The following is a 13,148-nucleotide window of genomic DNA, read 5'->3' on the forward strand; positions in this document are numbered from 1 at the left end:
CAAAAATCCAGATAAATAATCCTTAATATATGTTATAATTCTTTTTTCTTTATTGAAATAAGTGACATACTTAGCTACTAAGTCACTAAAACATTTTAACCTTCACAAGGCACATTGTTATTACCATGGCCTATAAAGCTTATGAATTCTACAAACTGACACTACAATTTTTTCCAAATCAGGTGATGTGTATATTTCTTTCTTTTTGCTTAGTGTCAGCTCTTCCCTCTTTCTCTCTCATTCTTTCCCTCCCATCACTACCCTTGATTGGCTTAGCTCACTTTGATCAATGTCCAGTGCAGCTGAGGGACCCCCTCTGTTCTTTTTTTCACCCATTTCCCTCTGATTCTGTGCCCTCCTCCTAGATTCCCTCAGATATGTAGATAAATATACCATGTATGAGGTCAAGAACATGGAGTCACTTAGAAATGATATGACAAATTGAGTGGAGGTCATTTGTTTCTTGAATCCTTTTTACTTTGTTTACTCTCACTGAATTTTGATTTTAAAATCCACATATCAGGGAGAACATGTGCTGTTTGTCTATCTGATCTTGGCTTATTTTGCTAACCATAATTTGTTCTAGTTCCAACCAGTTCCTTGCAAATGCCATTATATTGTCCTTCTAATGGCTATGTGATATTCCATTGTATATAGTACCACAATTTTTGGATCAATTCATCTGTAGTGGGGCATCTGGGTTGTTTCCATATCTTGGCTATTGGAAACAGTGCAACAATGAACGTGGAGGTGCATGTGTCCTTGTATCCTGGTTCCCGTTGTTCAAGATAGATGCCTGGGAGTGGTATGGCTGGGTCATAGGAAAGGTCTAGGTTTCCTTTTTCTGAGAAACCTCCAGACTCCTTTTCCAGAGTGGTTTTATTAGTTTACATTCTCACCAGCAATGCAGAAGGGTTTGTCTTTCTCTGCATCCCTGCCAGCATTTGTTGTTTTTTGAATTTAGGACATAGTCCATTCTGACTAGTGGGGTAAGGTGGTATCTCACAGACATATGGCATCTGAAAATAGAATAAATTTTATTTGAGAGACAAGAAAGATTTAAACTTTATATGATTGTTCTAAAAATACTGAAATTTATTTGTCAATAAAAATATAAAAATTATATTCTTCCAAGGCCCGGTGCCAATGGCTAACACCTGTAATTCTAGCTACTCAGGAGGCTGATATCTGAGGATTGCAGTTCGAAACCAGACTGGTTAGAAAAGTTTTTGAGATACTTATCTCCAATAAGCCACTCGAAAACCAGAAGTGGTACTGTGGTTCAAAGTGGTAGAGTGCTAGACTTGAGCAAAAATAGCTCCAGGACAGTGCCCAGACCTTGAGTTTAAGCCCCACAAACGACCAAAAAAAGTTCCATGAGCTATATGTATTTTCCTAAATTCGTCCTTGAAACTAATTTAAATTTTAACTAAGTAAACACACTGGGTAGTAAGCAAGGGATTACACATGAAAGAACTGAAGTGTGATAGATTCTTTGGAAGCACAAATAGTATGATTCTTTCAAAAGATTAAATCAAAGCCCAATAAAGTAAGTACCAGGTAATGGTTTTGAGCAAGAGGAGAGGATGTGGCCATGGGGAAAGATATAGAAAAATGAAGGGGGAAAGGGAGCAGAGAGAGTGCAGGAAAAAATTCATTGTATATACCAGAATTGAGAAATATAAGAGGAGGGATGGGCCAAAGGGGAGTGATGGTGTTGAGGTGGTGACACAGATCAAGAAGCATTATAAACATAGGCTGCTTTGTTAAATTGCAAATAATTCGATACATAACTCAAAATTATGATAAGTAAGGGAAGGGGTGGCTTGCAAGGACTAGGTGAGATTTTTGAAAGGGGTGACATTGATCAAGATGTACTGTATTCATAAACTGCTTTAGTAAATGACAACCGCTCTATACAACAGTTAAAAATAATAAAATATTTTTTTAAAAAATCTTTCCTTTTGTATGTGTGAATGAATGCTATACAATGTATGTTGTAACATCATTCTTTCTCTAATCTATAAAGTCATCTTCTATATTTAATATTTAATTAGATAAATTTAAATTCTATAGCAATGTTTTTATTTCCTGATTAAAATGAAAAATAATATAAATAAATATATTCATACATACCACTAGATAACAATAAATATTTATAATTGGCTAAAGTAGGAGATAAATAAAATTATGAAATGCAAGATAATTCCATTTTGCAAATTAATGGATATGCTGGGGTTTTTTTTTTTAAGAATCTAAGATTTGTAGGCTGGGTGCAATGGTTCATACCTGTAGTTCTAGCTACTGAGGAGACAGATATTGGGAGGATCATGTTTAAGAGCCATACCAGAGAAAAGGTTTTCAAGACCCCAATCAACCAGGAAATTTGGATGTGGTACGTCCTTATCCTCCCAAGTATCCAGTAAGCATAAATAAGAAGAGTGCAGTACAGGCTGATAAAGACAAAAATGGGAGAAACACATTTTTAAAAAGAACTAAGGCAAAAAAAAACTGCATTTATGGCTCAAATGAAAGAGTACTTGTCTAGCAATTGCAAAGCCTTGAATTTAAATCCAAGTATAACCAAAAACTAATTCTTTAGAAAACTTTGAGCTATGGGTAATTAATGTGTGAAGTTGGGGATTCAGGAACATGATAACAATGTAATTTTGGCCAATGTTAATCAAACTTTTAATGGAAATTTCATTGTAATTGGAAATCATAATTAGCTTGTAGGGTATTTGTTGGCATAATAAACAATAGGCAGTAAAATATGAGATAAACAAAATTAGTCAGCTATTGTTTGCCATTGGAAAAATCAAATAATTAAAAAAGGCAGATGTCGTTTTAATATAAATGATCTTGGCAGAACACAGTATCAGCAGATCTCCAGGACCCAAGAGAAACTAATTATAAAGGAAAATTGCTAAGGTAGTTATGCTAGGTATCAGAAGGATATCTCTGAAGCAAAATATTTATTTCTAACATTTCCAATTAATATTTCCAAAGGGTAATTCTTGTTTGGATGATAGAATTAAAGAATGAGAAAATTTCTATTAAAAAGTCATGTAAAATACAAATATTGTTCCTATATTATGATTCTAAAGTTCTTACTTTATGCTTCCAAAAACGCAATGTTGCCTACCTACTGGACAGTATTTGCATTCACATTTTTAATGGAAACATGGATAAATAATTGATATTTTGCTTTATTTTTTTCTTCATGTTGAAAAGCTACACACTAATGAGAGATTCTAGTGCTAAGGGAATTCCCTTATATGATGCAAGCTTTTCCCAAATGCATTAATTGATACATTTCTCTAGCATACAATTTAATAATAAAAGAGATTTCTCCTTTATTAGACTAAGAAAATAAGCCAAAAAAGCAAAAGAAAAACTGACACAGGTAGAAAGAAATGAAAATGATACTGAAGTCCAAAGCAAGAGGTATAGAGAAAAAAGTTGAAGATAGTTTTAGACTTATTCTTTATTAAGTACAGTATTCTTTTCCATTTTTTTAATTTTAAAATAAAATAGTCATTGGATACTTTTCAGATAAAAGAGGTAAAGAAAAATGTAATGTCATTCTACAATCCAAAGTAAGTTACTGAAACCTGTTGCATGATGTCAAACTCCTTTTTAGTAAAACAAAGCTACTTTTCAATTGTTTAAGCATCATTTTATATATTTTTAAACATATTTACCTATTATTTCATATAGTACTATTGAAACTTTCCTGATTTGCAAGACTTTCATATGAAAAGCATATATACCGTGGATACTGTAGTATACAGATCCTGATTTACCTCTTACAATTCTTTTTATGCCAGTCCTGGGACTTGAACTCAGCATCTGGGCATTGTTTAAGAGCTCTTTTTTGCTCAAAGTTTGCACTCTACCACTTGAGCCACAGCTGCACTTTCAGCTTCTTGGTGGTCAATTGGAGATAAGAGTCTCATGGACTTTCTTGCCTGGACAGGTTTTGAACAACTATCCACAGATCTAAATGTGCTGAGAACCTAGAATGACATGTGTAAGCCACTGGCTTCCACTCTTTTAAATCTTTGTTTACATGTTTTAAATGATAGAGACATTACTCATATTCAATAAAATGTCCCAATTACACAATATTCTTATAAAATTAGTGACTTTATCATTATCTTTTAAGTGCCTTATTATCCTAATATAAAAACAACAAAAAAGGGGCTGGGAAGGTGGCTCAGTGGTAGAGCACTTGTCTTGCATGCATGAGGCCCTGGGTTCGATTCCTCAGCACCACATAAGCAAAAAGAAAAAAACCAGAAGTGGCGCCGTTGCTCAAGTGGTAGAGCGCTAGCTTTGAGCTGAAGAGCAGAGGGACAGCGCCCAGACCCAGAGTTCAGACCCCATGACCAGACCCCCCCCAAAAATAATAATAATAATAATATAATCACTTATGTAGATTTCTTGTTTGAATCATTTTTAGATATTTAAAACCTTTTATTGTATTTTTAAAGTTTCTAGTAGATTAAATATAGCATTTTGGGAAAACTGAAAATTTATCCTAACTAATACATTATAATGTAGAATCCCAGTCTCAACTCTTGATTCTGTTTATCATTCTGCATGTCATTTTCAACACAAAGCATCATGGCCACTATTATAGCATTATACTACATATTAAAATCAAATTTTCCTGCTTCATTGTTCTTCTTTTCAAAGATTTATCTAGCAAATCTCTCATTACACATTTGAGGGCCTGGTAGGAAAATAGATTGGAAGGCATGTTCATGCTATTCTGGCTAAAATTCCAGATGAAAAATTGACACAATATAGAATAAGTTTCTAACCCAGACTATCCTTAGATTTCTGAATCTATTCTCAACCTTTTTTCAATTCTTGCTGCATTTATATTTTACATCATAAGTGATGTATCAATATAGCTAGTTATATCACAGATTCCATTGTTTATTGATTATTATATTCATTTCCGGAAATGAATTTTATTTTTATGATTATCTTTACAGAGTTGTACAAGTTAATACTTAACAAAGCAATTTAGGAATACAATATATCTTAATTTTAAAAATCCATGCACTGCAATATATAAAGTGATTTTCTAATTTGAAATCCTTGATAGCTAAACGAATATATGTATATATGGGGGACATTTATATAGGAATAGAATCTAACTTAGGTTATTACACTGCATATATTTTTTTCTTTGTATATATTGTTGATAGTTTAATGAACTTATTGTTCATCAGATTTTTATTAGAATTGCCTCAATATGTTCACACCCATTTATTAAAATATCATAATAAACTAAAATTATGTTAAAATTAATAATATAGACAATACATTTCTCTCTATTAGAACATAAATATTTCTATGTTTGAGTTATATAATTGGTAGGTTATGGGAATATTATCTGGTTAATATTTTATGAGCATTACTGGTCATTTTTATTTGTCTATTTTAAGATATAAATTCTGGAAATTCTCTATGAACTGTTGCTGAACTTTTATATCTCAGGTAAGTTTCTCCTATAAATGTGCTAGTGTACAAAAATAACATGAGGCTTTTTATGCTCTGTCTCACAACCTGACCAAAATTTATATTTTAATATAGTAAAAAAATAAGATTTTATTATTATATGTTAATCATAAAATTGTGTTTTATTATTCAAATATTAATACACATATGTAAATTACTTAAATTTGATCAATTTAAATTACTTAAATTAATGTATGCTGGCTAAAAGGAAAAGGCTTTGACTTTTGAAGAATCAAAAGTCTCACTGAGAGATTATATTAATAGCATTCATAATGAGTTGTAATTAAAAGTTTCAGTGAAAGTTGGGAAGGAAAATTCTCTGAAAATCATGGCAGAGCAAAATTTGGCATCACTGTCAGTGACTAAGTATAATAAAGAAAATCAGAAAAGATCAAACTTGATTATTCAAAATACCTATACCATAGTTGAAAATAATAGAAAAGCTAGACATTAATATGTTTTTAATAAAGGATAATTTTCTTTGCATCAAGTTTCAGGTTTTGACAAAATAAATACATACTGACAGAGGAGAAGGAGTTGGAAGAAGAGAACTGATGACCCAAACCAGAATTTTAGGCAAGCTCTGAATAAAATATATAATTCTATAAGCACATATGAGATCTTGGAGGAAGAAAAAGTGAGGAATGTTTAGAAAATATACGTATTGATAGGAATGAAGAAAAAATTCCTCTTAAGAGAGGAACAGAAAGGCACAATGTCTATGTGCATCTGATTGTACAAAATAATATTTATCAAAACGTACTCCAGTAAATGGACACAATAAGTTGTTTTTTCTTTTTACTTTGCTTTTTTTTTCTTTTTGTTTGTCTTGCTTACATGTACATATGTGTTTGGGAGTATAAAGGGATGTACAGAAATAAAGGGACAAGGGGTAAACAGATGCAGCAATGGACATTATGTTGAAAATGAGCTATACAATTTGTGGGTACGATGGGAGGGGAGAAATAGAGAAAGCAAAGGAAGAGATGGCATTGTTCAAAAGGAAACATATTCTGAATTATGTAACTGTAACAGCTCTGTTTTTCAAATAAAAGTAAAGAAAATACACATATTCAAAGGAATGAAGAAAATGTAAATAAAGAATATCATAGTGAGTATTGGACATAATAGGAAAAGCAGAATAGCAAGCAAACCTCCCAATATATAAGACAGCAAAAAATATAAAAGTAAAAATAGAAATAGAGAATTCAAGCAACTCTAAAACCAGATTTTCAATATTAGAGTTGATTGTTTTAGAGTAAACTTTGAGATCAAGCAGTTAGCTAGTACCAGAAAACTATACTGTAAAAGACAAATTAATTTATCAAAAGGAATTTTGAGTTAAAAAGGAATCGAAACATGTGATAATCGTTTTTATATTGAATATGTTATATACTGTAAGATTTGCTCATTTTAATTATTTATTTCAATGATTATTATGTGATAGTTGTACAAATATAACCACAATCTGATGTCAATTATTTTTATTATCATAGAAAGAAAACCACAACAGAACCACTGATGTTTCTGGTGTCTGACTTGTAGATTTGCTTTTCCTTGAAGTTTCATATAATGGAATTCCTCAACCTGTGATCTTTTGTGTTAGGTTTATTTAAGTAAGTATGTTTCTGAAGTTAATCTTCCTTTAAACATAAAATGTGTAGTTTTTGCAAAACAAAGTCAATGGCGGTTCAAATTATGATTTTTTTTCTTCAATTAGCTATTTAAAAAGAGGAAAACTATACACCTAAATCAATTTTTCTTAATTGTTTTTATTTATATGCATTTATATGCATATTATCCAGTACACATAAACAAGGACAGAAATGCCCATCTACTTAATAAAACAATTCTCAGTTTCTTTGTTTCCTAATCTATTTATGTGGAAAGATTTTAGGATTATAAACCTGAATTACATAAATGACTGAGTTTCAGTGCTCAAGGTCATATGAACAATGTCTAAAATGTCCAGTAAGAGTGATTTAATGTTATACACTATAAGAAAAATCTATATTTTAAAACAGAATCACCTCAATATTTACTTCTAAGCAATTGTATGTAATAACATACACACACTAAACAAGCACATCAATGAACAATAGCAACACAGAATCACTTCAATATTTACTTCTAAGCAATTGTATGTAATAACATACACACACTAAACAAGCATATCAATGAGTAATAGCAACACAATGGACTTGAGAAAGCAAGCTCAAAAAGATCTGAGGCTAATTCCATGTTCCCTGAAATTTTTAGTATATTATAAAAATTAATTAAAAGTAAAATGACTGTTAATGAATGAAAACATTTTCTTTCATGTAGAATTTAACTTCTAATTTGTTTTAGAACTATCAAGTAGTTTTATAAACTACTTGGAAAAATAGAGAAAAATATATTGGAAATGATCTTTACAACTTAGGGAGGAGTTAGGATGTGGAAGAAAAGAGAGAAAAATGAGGCGGGGTAACAAGTTAGACAAAAAATGTATTCACTACCTTACTTATATAACTGTAAGCCCTCTGTACATCACCTTGACAATAAAATTAAAATTACAAAAGAAAAATATAATTTATTTTATAGTTCCATATTTTTTATTGAAATAATACATCCTCCACGAGGGATAGGCACAGAAGTGAAATTAATAATAAACATCATAGTAAACTGTCGTCTATTTTTTTTAGGTAAACAAATCAGTGAAAAATCAAGATGAATTGACAAGTATATCATTTAATGGAATAAAATGATGTAAAATGGTTCTTGCACTGTTCAAGTGCTTTTAATTATTATGTAGGTATATGAATATTGTTTTACAGTGATGTGATACATAATATAATCTCCAATGTTAGAAAGTGGTATATTGATGAATTTAAAATGACATGTTATTTCATCATCAATTTTTGTGTGGCCAATTAATAAGAATAGGAACGTATTGGTATGAACTTTAAAGACTGTTTGTATATAACAAGCTCCCACAATTTTTCTGATTTCAGTAAATGGATAACAAAAATGGATCCACTGTGACTGAGTTTATTTTAGTAGGATTTTCTGGAGGATGGGAACTGCAAATTTTCTGCTTTGTGATATTTTCCTTGATCTACAGTGCTACAGTGCTAGGAAACATTCTCATTATAATCACAGTGATATTTAGTTCTTCCCTTCATTCACCCATGTACTTCCTCCTTGGAAATCTCTCCTTTTTAGACATGTGTCTCTCCAGTGCCACAACACCCAAAATGATCACAAACTTGCTTACTGAACACAAGATGATTTCTGTATGGGGCTGCATGACCCAGATGTTCTTTATGCACTTCTTTGGGGGTGCTGAAATGTCTCTTTTGATAGTCATGGCCTTTGACAGGTATGTGGCCATTTGTAAACCTCTGCACTATAGGACAATCATGAATCCCAGGTTGCTAAATAGGTTTGTGATACTTTCATGGATAGTTGGTTTCTTACACACTATGAGCCAGATGGTACTAACAGTGAACTTGCCTTTTTGTGGCTACAATGTTGTAGACAACATATTTTGTGACCTTCCTCTGGTGATCAAGCTTGCTTGTGTTGAAACATATATCCTGGAGTTATTTGTCATTGCAGACAGTGGGCTTCTCTCTTTCATCTGCTTCATCCTTCTGCTTGTCTCATACACTATTATCCTAGTCACTGTACAACAAAAATCATCTGGAGGGCTCCCTAAGGCTCTGTCCACATTATCTGCCCACATAATTGTGGTCACTCTGTTCTTTGGACCCTGTATCTTTATTTATGCCTGGCCATTCAGTAGTTTTGCAAGGAATAAAACACTGGCAGTTTTTTACACTGTCATCACACCTTTACTGAATCCTGTTATTTATACACTGAGAAATCAGAAAATGCAAGAGGCTATGAGAAAATTACATTTGCAGCATATCCAGTTTTAACATATATAATTAAGACAATTTTATCTCCAGAGTAAGACAAAATGAGCCAATTGTATAATGTTTTGTTTTACTTTTCATGTTAGAATCATGACCGAAGTAGAAAAATTATCACTAAATCATTTTGTATTTACAATTAAAAGTATTTAAATATCTTTAACAATGATAGTGAGGCCTGGAGCAAAATGGACATATAAAGCCAGATAATACTTGCCTTTAGGTAAAATATATTTATTGGTGAGGAAATAATTTTAAAATATATATGTATATTCTTAATGATGATGTTAATTGATATGAGTAGCAAATGTTATCTATTAATCTATACCATTATGAAGTTACAAACAATGAATAAGTCATGATTGCTATGTGTTTAAAAAAGAAAAATAAATTGATATTTGCAGACTCAGAGATGGAAAATTTGTCAGTAAACTCAAAAGTAAAGTAAACATAAAGTTCCATAGGAAAAAACAATGGAAGATAATGTCAACAGAACTTCAGAGTATTCTTTGAAATTCTCTATCTGTGCATGTAACTATGCTCTTTTGACTTTCAAACATTAATAAATAAAAGTAAAACCCAACGTTCGTGCTTTTATTTTTTGGAATATTTTCATGTCACTTTACCCTTACAAAGACTTTCTATTAATCTAATACATAATAAATATGAGTAAATTGCCGGGCGTTGGTGGCTCATGCCTGTAATCCTAGCTACTCAGGAGGCTGAGATGTGAGGATCACGTTCAAAGCCAGCCCGGGCAAGAAAGACTGTGAGACTCCTATCTCCAATAAACCACCAGAAAACCGGAAGTGGCACTGTAGCTCAAGTGGTAGAGCGCTCACCTTGAACTGAAGAGCTGAGGGACAGCGCTCAGGCCCAGAGTTCAAGCCCCATGACCGACAACAAAATAAATAAATAAATAAAATAAGTAAATAAATATGAGTAAATAGAAGAAGAAAGGAAGTAAATTAAGACAATAACATTTATAATGGATTTTATTGCTACATTGTAAAATTACTATCATATGATAAAACATCCCACATTATAGGAATCCTAGCCTTTATAAAGAAAATTATTCTTCTGCTGGTGGGTAGGATTATGCTGTATATAATAAAATATTTCACAAGATTTTTATGTTTGTCAGTATAACACACTAAACCCCTTAAAAACCTTTGGATAAAAATTATTTGAAATTTATAAAATTGTTTATAACTAAAAATTTCTAATAGAAAATCACTCCTGGGGTACAGTTAAAAAAAAAAAACAATTCTATTCTGTGTGGGTACTGAACAATCACCAACCATGAGTCTTCCTGAATATCACTGACTTAGAGAACTCTGAATTTGATTTTAAAAACACTGTGGATTTGGCTTGAAGAGCATTAAAGACTTAGAAAAAGAGCAAGAGGAAAATGTGGGCAAAAACCTAGTAAATGAAAAGAGCACGCTAAAAATGTATATATGTCTTTACCTTGATCTCTAGATGCTATTAAAGCAATTATTTTAAAGTAAGTTTATTGATAATCACATTCTTTGTATAATTTAATCATCAAAGTGGGAATTATTTTTGCTAACAGCAATGAAAAACAAAATAATGCATCAAAATTATAAAGGAACATTTAGAAATAAACAAAACTATAAACATTTACTACTAATATAAATACTTGTCACTCTGCAGTAAGTTTAATTTTGATAAAAGGACTATTGATAAAAATCTTTCATAAGCCAGACACTGGGTGGCTCACGACTGTAATCCTAACTAGTCAGGAGGCTGAGATCTGAAGATAGTGGTTCAAAATCATCATGTGTAAGAAAACTTCTGAGACTGTTTTTTCTAATAAACTACCAAAGAAAAGCCTGGAATCGAACTGTGGCTCAAGTGATAGAGTGTTGCCTTGAACAAAGGAAGATCAGGGATGGTGCCCAGGTCCAGAGTTCAAGCCCCTAAACAGGAAAAAATCAATAAAAGAAGATCTCTACAAACAAGCACAAAGAATATGGAAATAATGAATGGGCTTTAATGAAAACACAAATTAAAAAGCTAAGTAAAAATCCAAGTGAATGTAGGAGTTAATGAGTTTAATGAAATTATAACTATCTGCTAAATGAGATGAAAAAGGCATAGATAAAATTTAATGCATATTCTATAAAATTAAGAAAATTGGAAAAAGGTTTGGGGTTGAGAGGAATGTGGGAGAATAATGAAAGTATGACATTGATCAATATTCATGTATTTATATACTACTTTGTTGAATGGCATCTCCTTTGTACAATGACTTAGAAGTAAACATTTTTAAAGGCATATGTAAACAAATTAATGAAAACATCAAGCCAGGACATGAAGAAAGGTCTCAATAAAGAGATAAAAAATCCTGAAAAGTTATTAAACTAAAGGAAACAATAAAAAATATGTTAAATAAAGTGGAAAACCTCTCCAGCAGGTATATAAAACAGAACTGGGCTTGAAAACAAATTAGATATTGTACAGAGGCAAGAATGAACATAACAAAAGATCTAAGAATTATGATAGAAGTTTTCAAAACCTGGAGCACTCAATTAAAAATGTATGTATAATATGTATTGAGGATGGATAATAGAAGGTAACTGAGGACCTATTTAAAGAGGAATAGCAGAATACTTTCCAAATTTTGAAAAGAGAAACCTATCCAAGGGGCTTTTAGAAGACTCAACAGCCTAGACCAGAAAAGAACCATTGCATAACACCAATAAAAGGATCTCCAAACCAAGAGTGGAAGAAATATTAATGATTACAATAGAAATCAATGAACTAGAGACTAAAAGGATGGTAAAAAGAATCAATAAAAAATAAAACTTGATTCTTAAAAAAGATAAACACCATTGTTAAACACTTAGCCAATTTGAATTTAAAAAAAAGAAATCACACAAATAAAATTAAGAAATGGTTATTATAACAAATTCAGGTAAAATCCAGTAATATAGGGGTATACTTCTCAAACCACTTTGGAAAAACTTGTAGAAATGGATACATTTCAGTATATCAAAAATTGAGCCAACAGGATATAAACTAAACAGATCTATAATAAGTACTGAAAGTGGGGGAGGAAAGGAGTAGTAAGAGAAAAATAAAGGAGGGGGTAAAAATGCTCAACAAGAAATCTAGTTATTACCTTACTCATGTAACCATAACTCCTCTATGAAGCATCTTTAAAATAAAATAAAAATTTTAAACATAATGAAATTGAAATGGCAATAGAGATTTCCCCCCAAAAAAAAATTTCAGGAACCGATGGATTCAAAATTGAATTCTCTAAGACTGATAAAGAAGAATTGTATGTACTGTTCAACCTTTTTCATTAAGTGGAAAGAGAGAGATCATTACCTAACTAGTTTTATTATTCTTGGATCATACACAAATCTAAACTAGAATCTCAAGAAAGAAAGATAACTATAGACCAATCTTTTTGATGAACATACATACAATACTCCTTAATAAAATATGTGTTAACCAAATTCAATAATGAAAAAGTTACACAAATTCATTGTATCCCAAGAATGCCAGTCTAGTTCAATAAATGTAAACCAATAAACATAATGCAGAATATTAACAGAACCAAAGACAAGAATCACATGATCATTGTAATAAATGCAGAAAAAGTCTGTGACAAAATCCAATGGATGATAGGGGGAAAAACTAAGGAGGGTGTAGCAATGCTCA

At 31.4% G+C, this 13,148-nt stretch overlaps 1 protein-coding gene across 1 annotated transcript; it reads left to right on the plus strand.

Moving 5' to 3' along the window:
• The first annotated feature begins 8,531 nt into the window (after positions 1-8,531).
• LOC122107887 (olfactory receptor 4L1-like) lies at positions 8,532-9,458 on the plus strand. Its single transcript, XM_042679754.1, has one exon. The coding sequence runs from the start codon at positions 8,532-8,534 to the stop codon at positions 9,456-9,458; it is 927 nt and encodes a 308-aa protein (XP_042535688.1).
• Positions 9,459-13,148: the final 3,690 nt, after the last annotated feature.

Source organism: Dipodomys spectabilis, unplaced genomic scaffold, assembly GCF_019054845.1.
Source record: "Dipodomys spectabilis isolate Male_0828 unplaced genomic scaffold, ASM1905484v1 ptg000054l, whole genome shotgun sequence".
NCBI lineage: Eukaryota > Metazoa > Chordata > Mammalia > Rodentia > Heteromyidae > Dipodomys > Dipodomys spectabilis.